Source organism: Rhinichthys klamathensis, unplaced genomic scaffold (assembly GCF_029890125.1).
Source record: "Rhinichthys klamathensis goyatoka isolate OS25496 unplaced genomic scaffold, OSU_Roscu_1.1 h1tg000183l_1, whole genome shotgun sequence".
Lineage (NCBI taxonomy): Eukaryota > Metazoa > Chordata > Actinopteri > Cypriniformes > Leuciscidae > Rhinichthys > Rhinichthys klamathensis.
This window is the reverse complement of record NW_026606711.1, coordinates 1,122,372-1,142,354: the sequence shown is the minus strand read 5'-3', so window position 1 is coordinate 1,142,354 and position 19,983 is coordinate 1,122,372. Positions and strand designations below refer to the sequence as shown.

The following is a 19,983-nucleotide window of genomic DNA, read 5'->3' as shown; positions in this document are numbered from 1 at the left end:
AAATAGATTTATATAAAATAGAATTGGTTTTATATTTTTCATATATATATATTTTTGTATTATTTCTTCAATTAAATGACTAATTGGATTTTACATTTATATAAATTTGTCAGATGTTTTTATCCAAAGCAACTTGCATTGCATTTAACTCTTTCCCCGCCATTGACTGAATTTTCCGTCATTTACGACACAGCGCTTCCATGCCCTTGACGGAAATTTCCGGCAATTCGGGTGTTCGCTGTTATACGGTAAGGGGTGCCGTTATGCATCTTCTGAAACAGTACAGAATCTCCGGATTAAAACAAAGGCGAAAAAGCAGCAGAAACAAGCTATAGAAGGAAGCATTGCTTACACACATGTAAAATAACACAATCATCAAACATAAAAGAGCATATAAATCAAAACTGCCTAATGTTACTGAATGAAATGTCGACCCAGGACGAGCTATAGGACTGTGAAGCTATGGGGGTGTTGATGGACTCGATCTACTCCATCTATGTGTTCTGAATCCGGTCCAGACATGCGATTTTCTCAGCTTTTTATTCAGTTTTTTATTTTATTTTTATGAAACTTACCCACATTCAAGTGTTAATAAGAATGCATGAAGCTAGAATAAAACAGATTATTTTGTTTAAAAGCAGAGGCTCTTTTCTTTCTTTTGATATATTGCATGTTCAGATATTACAACACAATATTCTGGGGGCCATGAAAGGCTTGTTGAAAATGATCAAACACGCTGGCGGTCAAGAATTAAAGGATTAGTTCACTTTTAAAAAAACTTTTGCTGATAATTTACTCACCCCCATTTCATCCAAGATGTCCATGTCTTTGTTTCTTCAGTCGAAAAGAAATTAAGGTTTTTGATGAAAACATTCCAGGATTTTTCTCCATATAATGCACTTTGCTGGGCACCAAACGGTTCAAGGTCCAAAAGACAGTTTCAGTGCAAACTGCAAACTGTTCAAAGGGCTTTAAACGATTCCAGACGATGAATAAGGGTCTTATCAAGCGAAACGATCGCTCATTTAAAAAAGAAATAACAAAGTTTAAGTTTAATAATGTCAAATGCTCGCCTTGCTCTGTTCTGTGATGCACGTTCGTGACTCTCCTGTTCGAACTCGTTCATCAAAATGAACAAATCTTTTTTCGAGTCATTTGGTTCATTTAACGACCGAAATGAACGAATTGACTCGGAAAAAGATTCGTTCATTTTGATGAACGAGTTCGAACAGGAGAGTCACACAGAACAGAGCAAGGCGAGCATGTGAGCTTATAAAACTTAAACTTTGTTATTTCTTTTTTAAATGAGCGATCGTTTCGCTTGATAAGACCCTTATTCATCGTCTGGTGTCGTTTAAAGCCCTTTGAACAGTTTGCACTGAAACTATCTTTTGGACCTTGAACCGTTTGGTGCCCAGCAAAGTGCATTATATGGAGAAAAATCCTGGAATGTTTTCATCAAAAACCTTAATTTCTTTTCGACTGAAGAAAGAAATGGACATCTTGGATGACATGGGGGTGAGTAAATTATCAGCAAAAGTTTTTTTAAAAGTGAACTAATCCTTTAAGCTAGAATTGTTTTTCAGTTCAAGCATTCCCATGGGAATCGATACGCTCTTCTGTTTGAGCAAATATTCAAACTCATGTCTATTTGTAACCTTTAATGTGTGTGCAAAAATAGTTTCAAATATGAAGCTTACATAATTATAAAGAATACAATACTTTTCATAACACACAGTTTCAAAGCAGCTTTACGTTTATCATTAATAAATAAATAAAAAACGTGCTATTCTTTATAATAGCAAGCATCACTCATTGAAGATCTCTATGCACAGTGCAAAGAGCTGACTAATTGATAATGAAATCTGTTTTTGATTATTATCATTAGAGATTTGATCAATTAGCTGTTGCAGTCGTAGAAATAGCAGCAACTCAAAACTGGAAGGCAGCATGAAGGACTCGGCATAGATGCACTTCTGGCCTCTGCAGAATCTGTCACAGTTGAAACACACTAGACAAACCCAGTTGTTTAAACACTATGATTACGTATAGGGATGACCCCGTGCCGACTGGCACGGGGGCGGCCAGAATGTGCCTAAAATCAGATCATCCTAATGAAAGAGGTTAAGCCCAAAACCTCTTACATAAGCCAAACATCAACAGGGATTTCACTTCCTGACACACGAGTCACACGACTCAGGCAAATATGATTGCGCTCTTCTTCTTTTTTAGATGCAAAAGGATGACAACTTCCTTGAGAAATAGGGACACCCAGAGTTTGGACAATCCCTCTGGCATTTGGAGTCGTGATGACAAGGACATCTGGAGAGCAGGGTCCTTTCTTGGACATTGAATTAATGCACTAAAAAACCAATATGTCAAGTTAACATGAAATTAAAATGGATCCTATTTACTTAACACACATTGAATGAATTAAAAAAAGATGATCTCACCAAGTCCACGTAGAATGGTAAATGTTTACACAGTAGTTTACACAATGTTTACACAGGTTACTGAAACTATAGGCAAATAGCCTTCTTGATTTTAGGCTGCTGTACTACTATAGTCAGTTAACAATAATCTAATTGTTAATGTAATGATTAGCTTTAAATGTAATAAAACTATGCCAATAATATGACATTTTTAGTAATTCTAGCAATATCCTAGCCTGGTTAAAACCAGAGCATTCTCAGTTGTAACTGAGTTATGGTCTGGCAAAGCGTCATAGACAAATCATTTCCAGAGGGGCGTCACCAACGGACGTCGCGGTCGCGGATAGACCTAAACCCAATCAGAGCGATGAAGGAGATGACGTATGCAGAGCGGCGGAGAAACATCTCCGAGTGTTGTTCTTTGCTCGGTTTTTAACTAAAAGGAAACGTTCAAATCGCTTAAAACAGACGTGATAGCTGATTGGAACGAGTGATGTTCAACGGCGGCATCCATCTTTGTAATGTAGGCTACAAAATCTGCTTCAAAATCCCAGCGCTGTCGTCATCGTGTAAAGCCCGCCCCAACGTTTCTGATTGGTGCCTCGATTTCGGCGGATTGGAAATGGGCTTGAATGAGCTCTTTTCCAGACTAACTTTCAGAGCAAATCTAAATTTGCCATTCGAAGTTGTCTGGGTTTTCCCAGGCTAGCAATATCCAGTCTTGCCCCACATTTTCTCGTTGGAAATACGGCACATTAAGCAAGTAAAATTCACTTTCATGCTGACTATGAGTGTCTTGAAAGTGAACGAGAGCAGTTTACCAAAGCATAATTGCATCACAAACATGATGCCTTTAAACACACACACACAAAAAAACAATTCAGATCTGCTATCTTTTAAAACGGACACCTTTAATGCTGCTTTTCCCAATGATTTTCTCCGAGCCAACCAAAAAAAGACCTCTCTTAACCCTTAAGCAACGTATGAACATGAGGAGACAATCTGCTTCCGCTTCAAAGATTCTCCCTTAGCAACACCAATCTCACGTCTTCAGAGCAACATAAATTCCCTTTAAGAGACTTTCACACGTGTTAAACAGTACAAGGCGTGACAGCGACCCGTTTCCTAGCTGATATATCTGCACATATCTTTATCACGAACTCGTTTGAACCTCGTCTTTAAATTGTGCAGACAATCCGGGTGGACAGGCTCGCTTTAAAACTTCCACATAAGCCAACTTTTATTGTCTCACCACATTCATTTTGGGCCTGAAGTTCTTTCAAAAACCTTTTTCTTTTCCTTCCCAAGAAACTGCCAGGTCACATCCAATTTCTTAATGTCCACCTAACAGGCTGCCGCTTCCACTTCAAAAGCTCGACTCAAAGAAGTGCCTGAGAATACTGCCTTTGGTGTCAGAAGCTGCTAGAAGAAAGAGTACTTAGTGGCAAATCAGTGGCGGAGGATGACATTTTAAGTCTTGAAAGCCTGCGACATTAAAAGCAAGCCCAACCATACAGCATTTGGATGACAAAATGAGTCGCTGAGGCGTTTAAGTACAAACCCTTTGAGGTTGAACTGAAATTGACATTGAAAAGGTAGGAGGAAAATGTACAGAGGTCTAGTTGTTCCTGTTCTAGCTTACTAGGACTCTCTCTTCAGAATGTTGTAGGTTTTAACAAACTAGCTACACAATTTTTCACTGCTAGTTATTGCATGACAATGAAAGATTCTGAAATTATTTTTCATTCTCCAGAATAACCAATACATTTAGCACAATAGATTGCTGAGGGATGATGTGTTTTTATAGGCTAAACCCAGATTGCAAATAAGCATTTAGCACAACATCCTGAAGTCAATGGGTTTTTGGTTAAATGCCTGAAATAAGGTCTGTGTGTGGTTGGCACGAGTTCAAGATATTCTAACGTTTTATTCTGTGACAAAAACATCAGTAATACTCTATTGAATTTTTTTAAGCTTTTACTTGCTAACAAGAGGCTAAATGGTTGGACTACAGAGGTTGTTGAGGACATTAGCCTAAACTAATCTACTTACTAGTCTTCTTTTACAGTTTATAATAGCTGTTCTAACTCAAACTTTCAGGGAAAATATTTTTTTAAATAAAGGCCATAAGAGCTGTGAGAAGATTAGTGAAGGTGACACTGAAGTCATGCGACTGTGGTGTAATTTTTGTTTACAGCTTACTTTAGCTTTTTACTTCGGCTGATTATATTTATGCTGAAAAATTCATGAAAGTTGTATTAATTTATGAAGATTATCATGATGAACAAAATAAGAATCAAACTTTTTATTGGTACAAAAACCCAATGGACTTTTCCATTGGGTTTTTGTCAAGGAGACCAGGCTGATGCTAATTTATGGGTTGGTCTATATATCACAATAAACCAATATTGATATTCTTTGTTTAAAATACAGTAATTCAAAAAGCTGTTTTATTTAAAGTATACAATTATATCCTTTGCTCCTTTGGATATTGGTCAAGCAGAAGTAACTGTAAACACGGAGCAGTAAAATATACAGACATGAATAAAAACAAATCAATGCAAATGTCAATACATCACTGCTGGTCTATAAACTTCACACATAATACTATACTTATAATTCATACTTATAAATAGGCACGTCTTCAGGCTCAGTTTTATAAAGTGCTACTTGTTTTAAAAGCGCACTTTTTTGATTCGGTAAACTTAACACAAAAATAAATCATCACTGAAGCGCTCTATGAGTCAAGAAACATAAGTTAAGTGGGTAAAAAGACCTGGTTTTGATGTCATGTGGTCAAGAACATGGTTAGGCTCTTATATGATATCATAAAAGACACTGTACCTTCATATTAGACGCCTCAGTCTCTAGTTTGGTGAGGTGGTTGGAGTTGTCCTCGAGCTCTTGTCTAAGGTTGCAGTTCTCCATCTTTAGTGCCTCCACTTGCTTCAGCAGCTGATCATAAGATGCTGCAGCCATCTTGGACTATCTCTTGACCTACAACATCCAAGAACGGAGGAACAATCACATGTGGTGCTCGATTAATATGACTGACGCCAAAATTGATTGATCATTTGTGACAGAAATACAAATTGACCCAAAGGAGCAAAATATCTGCAGATCAATTGATTTAACCAATATATTAGTGAAAAAATAACTGAACAAAGGAAATAAGCAACACATAACTGCAGAATCAGCATTTACATGGTGATATAACATAATATGGATCACAATAAAACAATATTGCTATTCTTTGTTTAAAATATAGGAATTCAAAAGGCTGTTTTATATGCATTGTGGAATTATATCCTTTGCTCGTTTGGATTTTGGTAAAGCAGAAGTAATTATAGCTTTAGTTTGCTGCATATTTGACCTTTTTGCAGATGTGTGCTAAAAATGCTTTAAAAACAACATATAAACACATATATATATATATATATATATATATAGAATATATGTATACACATAAATATATATATTAGGGCTGTCAAATGATTAATCACGATTAATCACATCCAAAATAAAAGTTTTTTTTACATAATATATGTGGGTGCACTGTGTATAATTATTTTGTATATATATAAATACACACACATGCATGTATATTTAAGAAAAAAATATAATTTATATATAAAATATTTATATTTATATATAATATAAATTATATATAAATCTATATACAGTATATACATGAAAATATTTCTTAAATATATACAAGCATGTGTGTGTATTTATATATATAAAATAATTATACACAATGCACCCACATATATTATGTAAAAAAAACTTTTATTTTGGATGTGATTAATCACGATTAATCATTTGACAGCCCTAATATATATATATATATATATATATACACATACATACATACATACATACACACATACATATATATGTATGTGTATGTATATATATATATATATATATATATATATGTATGTATGTGTGTATATGTATATATATATATATATATATATTAGGGCTGTCAAACAATTAATCACGATTAATCGCATTCAAAATAAATGTTTGTGTTTACATACTATATGTGTGTGTACTGTGTATAATTATTTTTAATACATAAATACCCACACATGCATGTGTATTTAAGGAATATTTGCATGTATATACTGTATATAGACTGAATGTAGCCTATATATAATGTATATTTTATATATAAATATAAACATTTTATACATAAATAACATATTTTACTGAAATATATACGTGTGTGCATTTATATACAAAATAATTATACACAGTACACACATATATTATGTAAACACAAACTTTTATTTTGGATGCGGTTAATCGAGATTAATCTTTTGACAGCCCTAATATATATATATATATATATATTCTGTATATATATATATATATATATACACACACATACACACACACACACACATATATATATCTATATATATATATATATATATGTATATATATATATACACAGTATATCATGTAAATATTTGTATTTCATACATATATTTATATTTTTCATAGCATTTTATCTGAGCAAGTCTGTGAATATGCCAAACATACTCTAGCATTACTTCACTGGACAATACAGCTATACTATAACATACATCTTTTAATATCTAGTGAAAAGGGGGGGGGAAAGCCCACATAAACATGAGGCTTAGTAAATGTATAAGTGTTGCCCAGAGGGCTTCCTCTTGTGTGAGGTCTGTAAAAGACCATCAGTGTCATGTGTCAATCATGAGTGAGCATCATCCTCTGAACTCTGATGTTTGCCATGTAGTCAATGACCATGTCATGACACTCATAAAGAACTATAACACACGTGCCTCACGTGTGTATGTGGATGGCAGAGCCGATGCCTCTGGGCCATTTTTTACCCTTGCAGTGAGCCCGGTCAAGCAAACAGTTCTGAAAGACAAAGCGAAAGTTTCTATTTTTATCTCCGTCCTGAAGTGTAGGCCTGATCAACCATGTGGAAAAATCTATCACCACATCGCCACTAAATTACCACTGACATGCTAAAGAACAGCGGCAAACCCTGTTCAGCCTGCTTGCTCTCTGGACTACTGATAATAAAACATAATAATGTGTGCAATCGTACCAAATAACTAGATGACTTAATGAAGAACCTGTTTTATGGTAAATATGCTCACCAACACACATGATTTGAGGAATCATGCAACACTGCAGGATGAAAATCACTTTAATACTTAGCATCAAATCACTAGTAACTTATATGAGCAGTACGGCTTTGTGCATTTGCCTTCAAAAACAGTTTCTGCCAAAATACCCAATTATATTCTCAGCATTAGGAATATTGATGGCTTGTGAGGTAAACAACATTTTCAAAATACAGAAAGAGGGAAAAGGACAAAAAAAAGAGAGCATATTGCATGCAAAAGAAAACATGTTATGAATGCCCATCAAATTATTGAAATGCTGCAGGATGATGCACACATTACACTGTAATACTTCAAATCACTACCTTTTGCTCCATTTGCCTTCAAAAACAGTTTCTGCCAAAATACCAAATTTCCCAGAGCAAAAAAAAAAAAGCCAAACAAAACCAAAGCGACTTGCCTTATAGGAATACGTCACAAGCTGGTATCATGACAATTTCACAATGCACTATAAATTGAATTCCTTCCATTCCACTTTCACCATATTATGCTTTGCCCTGGTTTTACATTAACCAGCACCAACAGCCTACATTACAAGCAGCCCGACAATGTGTCAGGGATCATTTGCAGCTGTGTCCAATCAATGTGACTGTGCCACGGATTCTGCCACTGTTTCCAGGGCATCCACGGCCAATATGAAGCCGAATATATCAATAAAGCGAAGATACCCCTATTTGGCATTTCCTTACAGATCACATATTTCTGATGTGAAGGTCATGAAACGCAGACAAAAATATAGAATTTGTATGTGTGAATCATTCTAAAGCATATCATCTTTGGTCTGCATAATCCAAATAATTACATCAAGATCTTCTTGCTATTATAAAACAACATGAAGCGTATGATTTAATGCCAACAGCACGTTACACATGCTTTGAGCTGTTATGAGGGCAGGGTGAGTCCGATTGCCACACAAATCTGCTGACACACATCTGATGACACACATTTAGTGAAAAACCAAACACTTGCACTTTTAAAGGTAATAAAAGGTCATTAAAGGTAAACAAATGTATAGTACAAAAAAATGATGCTGAACAATCCTAAGTGAAGCTTTACAATTTAGTAGTTGTTATTTATAGAAGAATCATGAAAATGCCATTTTTTTTATACATTTATAAATCTGAATCTCTGAAGCAAAGCTCTCTTGGCGTGTAGACACAGCAAAATGGTCGACATCTATTCAGCAAAAAGCCTTGAGGTCTCGAGACAGAATCAAAAGGAAACAGGGAGGAGTGGAAAGAAGAAAGACTCATTAATATTTCAGCACTTTCCTCAAATCTGTATCACATTTGTTTGCACCTTCACACGTCTTTAATGCCATAAATAAAGCGCATTATTTCACTATTGCAACTGTGCATTTTTCTGCATTTATTCACCAGAGGTGCAGTTGTGCATGCAACGCTTATGATGCATTAAAGCAGTCACCTCTTCACCAGCAATGCAAGATACAAAATTCCCTGCAGACAACTGCAAGAGGTGCCCTTCCCTCCACGCACAAAGACACAGTGATCATCATCTCACACGCACCATCATCTAACCTGCCAAACCGAGAACCGACCCGTGTTTTATACTGAAGAGCTGACAACAAATCCACCATTAAACGTCTGCTTTGTTCAGGCATCGCCAGCTAAATCAGAAAAACCCTCTCTTGCAACAGCCCTCCATCTTGACAGGGGCAATTATCGCTTACATTTACTGTGGAATCCGTGTCCACAGCCGAGATCACTGGAAATGACCAGCCTGCTCGCGCATCTGTCCCTGCACAGCACAAAAGAGGCTTTTAAAGCGTCCCGATGATAAAGCCAGAATCCGAATCTATGCACATCCCCCCACACCCTCTCAATAACCAGCCGTCGAGACAAAAGGGTTTATCGGCACCGCCTTGCTATACCGCACAAACGCACTATTATTTCCTCCACACTGAATAGCTGGAAAACAAGACCACACATCTGTGCGTTCGCATCAAGAGATTAGGGCGTTAAACGGAGACTTACCCCATTCTGCACCAGTGACAGCCTCCATCCCAGCAACCCATCAACTATGTCAGTTGCCGGAGAGCATCCAGCCAGCACCGAGTCACATGGGCGAGGGCTCGGCCAATCAGACGCCGGCCAGCCCAGGCCGGTGTTGGTGCAGTGGCTGGCCAGATTTCTGCCCCACTGTACAGCTGCTTCCCTTGACTGGGTTTAAAAGCTCTCGTGGGGGGAAGCGGTGAAGCCCCGGGCATACATACTGGAGATGCAGAGATGGGTCATAATGTCTGAAGGTCACATGACCTGATTTATAATAAACGGATCAATATGGCAGCCTAAACCGGACCATATAGAAGATGCATGTTCAATGCATTAAAGACATCAAACTGACAGATGCAATTGAAATCTAGGCTATACCAACTTTCGAAATCAAATCGAAACCAACATCTCTCTAACTGCATCTGAAAAAGCGCAAAATTATATATGTACAAATAAAAGCCTGATTTAATGGCTGATAAACAACTTTAGACATTATAGTATGAAATGTAATTATGTGCATGTATTTTAGAATATATGCAATGAATAATTATATAATTGTATTAAATGAATTGAATAAGTTAGTTACACATTTAATTTGATAAATATTACATTTAATATTTGAATCAATACAATTACATGTAATCTACATTTATTAATTTAGTAGATATTTTATCCAAACCGACTTCCGATTGATCAATACAAGCACTTCATCCAATTACATTTTCCATGCAAGATGCAGAAGTAAACAGTAACAGTATCTCTACAAATATAATATATATATAAGCCTATGTAAGACTCTTTCTGACACTGCATAGACATAATCATTTACTCACAATAGATGCTTTTATCCAAACCAGCTTTCAAATACTACACAAGTGGTTCAAATACTTCCAAAATCTTCCAAAAGTATGCAATATTTCCATCACAAAATACACAATGACCAGTTGCTTGCACAATAATGGACCTTATTCATGAAACACGAGCAGAACGAATCTGTGTAAACTGCTCATCAATCCATTTGGCACAAATGGCGTACAAATGGTTTTACGTATGATTTATACAGTAATTCGTTCTGCTCATGTTTCATGAAAAAAGGGCAATAGACACGATTTTTCCTTCCACAGATATTTCGAAGCCAAAACACAATGTATACATAACATTTGCTCCAAAATGTGAAGGGAATAAAAGCTTTTGTATATGGCTGATGGCCAGAAAACGGTCTGCCTCGTGTACATTCAATGAAACAAACCCAACTGTATTCAAACTAAACTAGCCACATACATCATGTTCAAATTCAGTGCATCAATCTCTGTCTTAAACAACACGTTAACTTGGCTCATAATCTGTACCATTTCGTTACACTGGTGTTAATGTCCACCATTGTGTGTTTGCTGCTACTGTACAACTTTATCATTGCAATTACAGTCTCAAGAGTTCCTGAATAAGCCTTTGTGAATAATAAATCATGCTCTATAAATGGCTGTGATTTGCTTTCTCAAACTGAGGCGGTGAATAGATAACACGGACACTTCCATGGCTTTCTTTATACACGCTGGAAGTGTTTTTTTCATGTAAATGAGCTTTCGGTCTTTGAGAGCTGAAAAATGGACGTTGGCAGAGAGACTCTTGTTGGTCAGCCCTCTCTTGTGGTGCAATTTAATGGGAAACTGTCCACACTTTTTCTTCCTGGTGTGGGAAAACATTTCAAACAGAAGGGGAAAGGCTAATGTTTTGTGCCGTTTAAAACAAAAACTTCAATGTTCATTTAGTGCCTCAAATATTCACTATGTAGGATATAAATGCAGTTACACACATATTTCACTACATACTCTTTTTGTTTGGTGTTCAACCAAAATCCACCACTTTTCTGGAAAAAATAACATATTAAGCTCTGTAAGAGACACTCACTAAAAGTAATTTGAATGCAACTTTGCACAAAATATTGTAAAACACACCAAACAGGCCAAAATCTGTGACTCACTTCACGTTTGCTCACTTCAAAACTAGATTAAATATTATAAATTATTAACTAGATAAGGTCTTGTGCACATGAAAGTAAAGATTCAGCTAACTTACTTTGTCCATTTAACCCTCAACAAGAATTCACAAGATCGTCAATAAAACGTAAAACATTTTTTACGACTCCAGTTTAGTTTTAACGGATAAAAATTAGGCCTGCAGAAGGAACACTAATGCAAACTTAAAGGAATAGTTCCCCAAAATGCATTATTTGGCTACAAATATTTACTTATTCAATTTATAATTTATGCAGGGCAGGTAAAAATCAAAACCGGCCTGACTGGACGAGTGGGAAATAAACCTTAGCATTGAGCCCTGATATATTAAAAGCACAGCTAAATGTGACATTTATTACAATGGGTTTATGTGAAGATGTTCAATTAAATTAAAAAAATGTTAAAAATGATAGGCTTCAATTATTCTTGTTGAATGGCTAGAATTAATAGCTAAAATTCTAGGGGTGTAACAATATATCGCATTTCACAATATATCGCAATACAAAACTGCAACAATATGTACCGTGGATAGTGACAACGTATTGTGTATTTCACCCAAAATGAAAATTAGTGTGTGTGAAAAAATTCAAGTTTACAGAGTTTTAGTGTCAGTAGTACTACATTAAACTACTATATAATGTTGAATATAATGTAAAATAATGCAATGGGGGGATATTTGTGGCTCCTGATAATGCCTAATGTCTTATGTTACCAGTAAAAAGTTGCCAACATTATTTTAAATATCTAGTCAGTGACAGAGTGCAGCATTTCAGTCTAAAATAATTCTGTAATATTCATGATTCAAAATCATGAATATTTTTTATTCTGGTGTCACTATTGTCCTGTTCATTGGGTTTCCAGCACAAGTCCAAGCCTATTCATTTACACACCCAATGCAATACCAAATTTACCATTTTAATCTACAGTGTCATCACGTCTTGGAGTATCGCAATAATATCGTATCGTGAGTTCAGTATTGTGATGTATCGAATCGGGACATGAGGGTATCGTTACACACCCCTATAAAATTCATGTAATCATATGAAAAATCCATGTAATAGAGACATCAGTATTAGTACTTACTACTTTCTGTATTTTACTTTTTTCCATGTAAAATAAAAATACAATAAATGAGGATTTAAGCTTTCAAGAAAAAAAAAACAAGCAACAGAATCCAACGCTGTACAATACTCCTCACAATGAAGTCATTTCCCCCCCAAGTATCCAATATAATTACTAAACAACACACTAACATAAAATTGAAATATTAAAGCTGCCTGGATAGCTTGTGATTAGGCACAATGTCACTTCTAGATTTCCCATGAAAGATCTTAACCGCTCAGATATGACAACAACAGCTGAAACAATGTCAAACCACATTCAAAGGCTCCGTCAAAGCAAAACAACTCGATTACGCTTCAGCAGCGGAGTGGTAAAAATAACTGCACTTTTCTTCATCTCAACTCTGTGTCACTCAAAGACCATCATAGCACAGTGATTTAAAAAAAATATGTTTTCCTCACCGTCTGCCAAGGGTTGCAGCACAGATCCACTACTGGACTCCTGCAAAGAAGAATAGAGTTTATCAGAGAGTTCATAGTAGTTTATTAGAGTTTGAGCAGTTTATTACAGTGCAATTTGGATTAAAAGAGTAGAATTAGAGGAACAATAGACTTTGTTAAAGCAGATTATTAGAGCAGAATTTATAGAGGAAAATAAAAGTCTGTGAAGTGTAGGAGATTATTAGTACAATACCAGTCTAGAGTTTATTGCGGTACTAATAGAGTTTAGTAGAGAAAAGTTAACATGGTATCTTCCTAGTGATGAAATGGAAAAAATTTGTAGGCAAATTAGAGGAAAAATATAGAATAATGATTTGTGTAGAGAAAGGTACATGTACATTTATGTTGAGAAAAAAAATGGTATAATTTAAACAATTTATATAAAATAATATAAAGTAGCATAATATTAGAGTACAATACCATTAGAGAGTTTATTAGTACAAGTACAAAAAATAACATTAGTAAAGTAACGTTATAGAGTAAACTTTCAAAGACAAGTTGTTAAACATTGTAGAGCAGTAAAATACACAATATACAGATATGAATAAAAACGTATCAATGTAAACGTCAATACTGATGGATGAGTTTTCACATCACTGCAGTGGTCTATAAACTCTTCACACATAATTACTTATAAATACACACTTCTTCAGGCTCAGCTTTATAAAGCACTAACGTTACTTGTTTTAACAGCACACTTTTATGATTTTATAAACTTAACCAACGCCTTATTAACATATATTTCTGTACATGATTGTGTATCAGAGCTTATTATTGTGTTTATATAAATATTACTGAAGCTGGTTAAAGTCTTACCTGCACAAACATTCGCCTCTTCCAGTAAATAACTCGAGTTTATCGCCAAGGTCGGAATAGATCCCGTGAATTCATATTGTTAGAGCCCTATACACGGATATTACTCTGTTCGCTGATTATATCATTTGTTTGTTTGAAACTTTTTCTTCTTTTGTGTGAGTGATTTTCTGCTCAGCAGCTCCAGTCGCCGCGACGCTTCGCCATATTGTTAGTGGAGTCAGACTTTGAGCATGCGCAGTGAGCTGTGTGCTCACAACGACACCATGCGGCAGGTTAAAGAATTGCTTTAATCTCTTCAATAATTTGTAGACATGTGGATGATAATAATAATAATATTCTTTTATATAATAATATTGTATCATTAATAATAATATAATCATTGTAGTAAATTAATTTGCATTACTTTCCTCAGCAAAAGACATTTAACAAAAATACAGACACATTTTGAATCCTGCACTGCTTGAAAGAGCCTGATATGTTACAAAAGTCGAAATAATTGCAGTTACTTTTATATATTTACCTGGAAATGCAATGGAATGTTTTTATTTTATTTAATGTTCGTACAAATTAATAAATATAAAATTTAGATCTATTTAATTATTATATTATTACTCCTTATAATTGAATTATGAATTATAATAAACAATATTTCATTTACATTGTATTCAGAGGTGCAGTGGTAAAAAAAGAGGTGGGTAAACTATAAATTCTGGTGGACCACGACGTGGTCACCCGGTAAGGTGGGCCACTGCGTATGTGTATTCTGATGTCCTGATGACATTGCTATTAGGCAGGGCTCGACATTAAGCCTTTTCATACGCTTGTCCTGACCTTAGGACAAGTAAATCTGTCATTCACTTGTCCGAGTAAAAAAGTTTCTCGTCAGGATTTTTTTTTTATTTTTTTATTTTTTTTTTATTCTGAAACAACATTCTCATCAGTGTTCAATTAGCTTTGATATTTAAATCGGCATATTGTAATATTTGCACCTTTAAAGGGCATCCTCTCCCCAATATTATTAAATGTATGCTTCATCTTTCATTTTAAATTCCTAAATTTGATCAATAAATTCAATTATTTCGAATAATAAGACACTACAGGGCTGATCAAATTAAATCATTTACACTGAAAAATTACAATTGCATAAAATAATGTTATGAAATTGATTTAAATTTACAAATAAGAAACGTTGGAAAGAATGATCTACTTTTAAACATAACACGAAACCGCCAGTAGGTGGCGGCAGGCGACCGTCTTAATGAGTGAGTCATTGATTCATTCATGATTCAAACGATTTGTTCAAACGGCTGATTCATTCAAGATTGAGACAGATGTTTATGAATGGGTCATTGAATCTTTGACTCAATCGATTCGTTCAAAATGCTGAATCATTCAGTAATGAAAACAGGTTGAGTGTTCCTGTGAGATGCGCCGTGGTTCTGCTGTGATTTTTGTTTGGAACTATTTTCGCTGCTGAAACAGAACAAAAACAGCCAATATTGCATCTAAAATGTAAGTGACTTAATTTTAACTGTTTATTGAACTGTTGTAGGAAATCAATGTCACATTTTCAATCGTGATGGTGTTCAGGAAAAATAATTGAGGTTGCTTACCATATGTTAAAAATATAAAAACTCCACATTAAGATTTTTTATAGGCAGTATGTTGTTAACTGAGTGTGTGTGTGCGCTCATTTGTGTAGATTTCTCCTCGAGAGGCTGCGCGAGCGTCAACAGCGCAACCTCACCGTCAGTAGGCCTAATAGTCAACAACACTGACAGTAATGCAGCGCAATATGAAAGAGTTCGTCTTAGGTTTAACAACCTAAGAAACTAACTAATAATTAACAATATGAAACTAAAACGACATAAGCTTAATTTATAGCTATTTAGAGGTGGATAAACGCAATTTAGAGGTGGATAAACGCACTTTGGAGGTGGGTAAACGCTATTTCGGAATATTGGGAGGTGCGTAAACGGCGTTTACGTGTGTTTAGCCTCCACTACATCCCTGATTGTATTTATTAAATACAACAGTATTTGAGGAAATGTAAATTAAATAATATGCTGGTTATTAAATATAGCCTAAATATATTTAAATAAATTGAAAAAAAGAAAGAAAGAAAGAAAGAAAGAAAGAAAGAAAGAAAGAAAGAAAGAAAGAAAGAAAGAAAGAAAGAAAGAGAAAGAAACAGGATAACGAGATGAGAGGATGCGCTGAGTTTCCAACAGGTGGCAGGACAGTCTTGCTCCACTCAGTGTGTGTGTGTGTGTGTGTGTGTGTGTGTGTGTGTGTGTGTGTGTGTGGGAGGAGTCACACACATGAACAGCCGCTCGGGCTGCTTGGCAACACACAGCATGAATCCCAGTGAAACACGTTCGGTGAATCAGGAGATTTTGATGGGACACTTTGATCAATCCAGCCCGACAGCTCCAGATAGAGTCATCTACAGGCCCGAAACCGGCCGAAAGCCTCGGGACTCACTTTCAGGACCGCGACCACCCTTTACACTCAACAGTTTATTCATCATATGAGTTCAGATGGGACATTTGGATGGTGCACACATGAAGAATGAAGAGGATAAGATGTAACAAAGGAGGACACGAGCTGACATCTCCTCCTGATGGATTGTAACATTCCGACAGAAGAGAGCTTTCTGTAGGCTGTTCGGCTGGGATCTTCTGTCTAGTTCAAGATGAGTTGTTTCTGTTCAGTCCAAGAGGAGTTTTACTGTGAGGTTCTGCTGCTGGATGAGTCCAAGCTGATTTTAACCACTCAACAGCAGGGAATAAAGGTAGGAGATGCTTTCACAAGGACTTATTTCTAGATGCTCAAAAGATGAACTATACTGATCCAGAGAGCCAATACACTGTGTTTTCCTTTATTCCAATACAAACATAAAATAACTACTACACTCTTTATTGGCATTGATGATTCCATGAAGAACCTTACGTTCCACGAAAGGTTCTTGATAGTGGAACAAGGTTCTTTAGATTATGCTAATGTTCTTTGCACTAAGAAAAAAATATTTTAAGAACTGTTCTCTGAACGGTTTTTTGTGGAATCAAAAATGGTTCCTCTATGGCATCACTGTTAAAAAAAAACCTTGTGGAAACTTTATTTTTAAGAGTGATTTGCAGTAATATAATGGATATTATAAAGTATGATGATCGCATATGTTAGTTAAATAATAGTAGTAGTTCCAAAGCAACATATGATACAATTAGATGATTTTGAAGAGTTTCTGTTTCCATATGTAATACTGGTGTGGTCCACACCCAGAACACATGAGCTCAGCACACTGTTAACCAGATTACAGTAACCAGATGATCTGGTTAAACACAATGAGAACGGCCTAATTATATAGCTGGTCCTTACTGCATGGTTTTGTAAAATGTTAAATACATACATGTTGATATGCAGTTATATATATATATATATTGAATATTATTAAATATTAAACCTGTAAGTGAACTGTGAAGTATCATAGATTTGTGGACATGATAGCATTGTTTTACCATATTATTTTCAGACACAGCTCTTCTAATTCATGCACTAATCCCTGTTTCAGCTCTTTGACTTATCCTGAGTAACGTCTCTTAGACATTATAGATCGTATTTTACTTTATTTGCCTGGCAATGCATAATGGTAGACATGTGGTTCTGTTGTGCAGTCAGTTTGATAAGTTAAGTTAGTCTCATTTTTCTCTGACATATTTCAACCAGGGTGTTAGTTAATACAGGACAAATGGGTTGAGTTTGTATACGTTCACATGCAGCATGTTTGACTCTGAACAGAGTGACATCAGATATCATATTGCCGTTTGCTCTAAATTGTTAATGGACAGCAGAGCAGGAGGATCTTTAGCACGTCTTTAATGGACAGTACATGAGGAAAAATGAGTGTTTTGAGTTTGAACATCATCTGCACAACACATTTTTGTAGCTTTTAGCTGATATCTACAGAGAGGAGGTAAAAACGACTTTGTGAAGGGGTCAGAATGCTTTTAATCAGAGGTTTTATTAGTTTGTTGCACATTGCCAGGCATGTAGGTCATCATGGTCATTACAAACCACAGGAACAGAGTCTGAGATAAAAGTTGATGAAAGTGTCCAGCTGCCTGTAATGCTTGTCACCCTCCATTAAAGGTATAGGCAATTTGTTTAATAAACACTTTCTGTTATACTGGTTGAAACTCTCTTCAAATCCTTATAGCAATCAATCATAGAAGTCATCTAAATATTAAAACGTGTACATACATATATCTTCTGTGGAAGTCACAGGACCAAAAAAATATTCGTCCAATCATTACATTCGGTCCGAATGCAATGATACGCTGTCCTGGCTGCCTGTCAACATATGTATTTCCATACCTTCGCGCAGACATCACCCGTCATCCACGCGTTCTGTAAGGCTATCCAGAGTTATAGAGAGACGTCAGTCACAGAGCGCCACAAACAAACAGCCGCCTTTTACAGTCCCTCCTCCTGAACCAAAACAACAAGCTTATGCTGCATTCACGCCACATCGTAACAGTAATTACGAGATGGCAACCTGTGACGTTCTACCCGGAGCGGTTCACGTCCTCATACTCGCGTCCTCATTTCTATGTCAACACTATCAATGCCGAAATGAATCTGCAGCATTCAGGTGGTACAAGGGCTCTGTAAGTTGTTTACGTTCATTATTATTGTAATATTGTGTGCTTTGAGACTAGTGATGGGAAGTTCGGATCATTTTACTGACTCTCTTGTTCGATCTCATTCATCAAAATGAACAAATCTTTTTTCGAGTCATTTCGTTCATTGAAGTGGCTTTAAATGTTATATTTGTAACGGCCAAATTCCCCAAACGCATCCACCAACGCAATCCTAATCATATTCTGAACTAAGAAAACATTATAATGCAGTCAAAAATAATTTACAGGGAGGGAACATAAATAATTATTTTACCTTCCGAGTCTTTCGTTCATTTGTCACGTGACAGACGCAATGAACGGGTCGTTCATGAACGACCCATCACTATTTGAGACATGAGGTAATTCTCGTAACGCTTTGCAGACGCTGCTGTATGCTTTGCATTCATGGCTGCATCCTAAATCACATACTTCCCTACTATCTAGTAGGTGAAAAACAGTATGTGACCAAATTAACAGTACTCATAAAAGCATAGGCAAAAAGTACCCGGATGACCTATACTTCCGGCGAGATTCTGAAGTGCGCCGATGGACACTTTACTATCCCATGAGGCCACGGGAGAGGATTTATGAATGGCAATGAAGCGACGTAACTGACGCTGGTAGGTCACATGATAATGACAACTTGGCGAATGTATATGTCCAGATAACATTCATACTACACACACTCATACTATATGGAACATACTTTTTTAGCGGTCGTGAAGTATTTACTCATTCAAAATAAGTAGCTACTCAAGAGAGTATGAGATTTTGGACGCAGCCTATGTGTTTTGAACTAAGGAGGCGTGGCTTTGGAAGGGAGGGTGGGATCTTATGCTTATGTGCAAAACCTAATACCATAAATAAAGCTAGGGTGCTGCTATGTGGGCCTTGGTGTTTTTTCAGTGTGCGTCTGTGGGATTTTTTTCACCTGTTCTTTGGTCCAGCAGGTGAAAATGGTGCATCTGATCAGTTAGCAAAGTAGAAGAGCGACACACACGCTGAACTTTAGGTTTTGCATTTAGTGTTTTATTTGTTAGGAAGTGCTTACAAAGCCACACAGATGCTTACACACACAAAACTTGGAGCGATTCACACACACTCGCGACACAAAGGCCTCATTGAGTTGACCCAGACGGCGGTGTGTGTATTTGTGCGTGAGGAACAGACCAGCTCACATGTTTCCGTCATTGCAAAACAAAGACAGCAGCTCAGAGCAGCGAGGCCGTGCTTCTGTCGAGGTGATGCTCTCCTGACATTTGGACATGTCTGACAAAGAGAAACGTTTATTTAGGG

At 36.2% G+C, this 19,983-nt stretch overlaps 2 protein-coding genes across 7 annotated transcripts in view; one reads left to right on the top strand and one right to left on the bottom strand.

Moving 5' to 3' along the window:
• Positions 1-14,224, bottom strand: part of apc (APC regulator of WNT signaling pathway) — a 41,062-nt gene extending 26,838 nt beyond the window's left edge. Inside the window, exons 1-4 of one of the 5 annotated variants that reach the window (XM_056261556.1) lie at positions 14,009-14,224; positions 13,154-13,193; positions 7,250-7,331; positions 5,277-5,429 (exon numbers count right to left, since the gene is read on the bottom strand). In XM_056261556.1, coding sequence (XP_056117531.1) covers positions 5,277-5,411 — 135 coding nt within the window. In that variant the 5' untranslated portion in view covers positions 5,412-5,429; positions 7,250-7,331; positions 13,154-13,193; positions 14,009-14,224. Of the gene's footprint in view, positions 1-5,276; positions 5,430-7,249; positions 7,332-9,293; positions 9,313-9,597; positions 9,703-13,153; positions 13,194-14,008 lie in introns of those variants that run through there. The other 4 variants (XM_056261554.1, XM_056261557.1, XM_056261555.1 and 1 more) reach the window with 4 other exon arrangements.
• Positions 14,225-16,340: 2,116 nt separating this feature from the next.
• The window catches only part of epb41l4a (erythrocyte membrane protein band 4.1 like 4A), a 65,482-nt gene continuing 61,839 nt past the window's right edge, over positions 16,341-19,983 (top strand). Inside the window, exon 1 of one of the 2 annotated variants that reach the window (XM_056261571.1) lies at positions 16,341-16,802. In XM_056261571.1, the coding sequence (XP_056117546.1) occupies positions 16,704-16,802 (99 nt within the window). In that variant the 5' untranslated portion in view covers positions 16,341-16,703. The remainder of the gene's footprint in view (positions 16,803-19,983) is intronic. The other variant, XM_056261570.1, reaches the window with a different exon arrangement.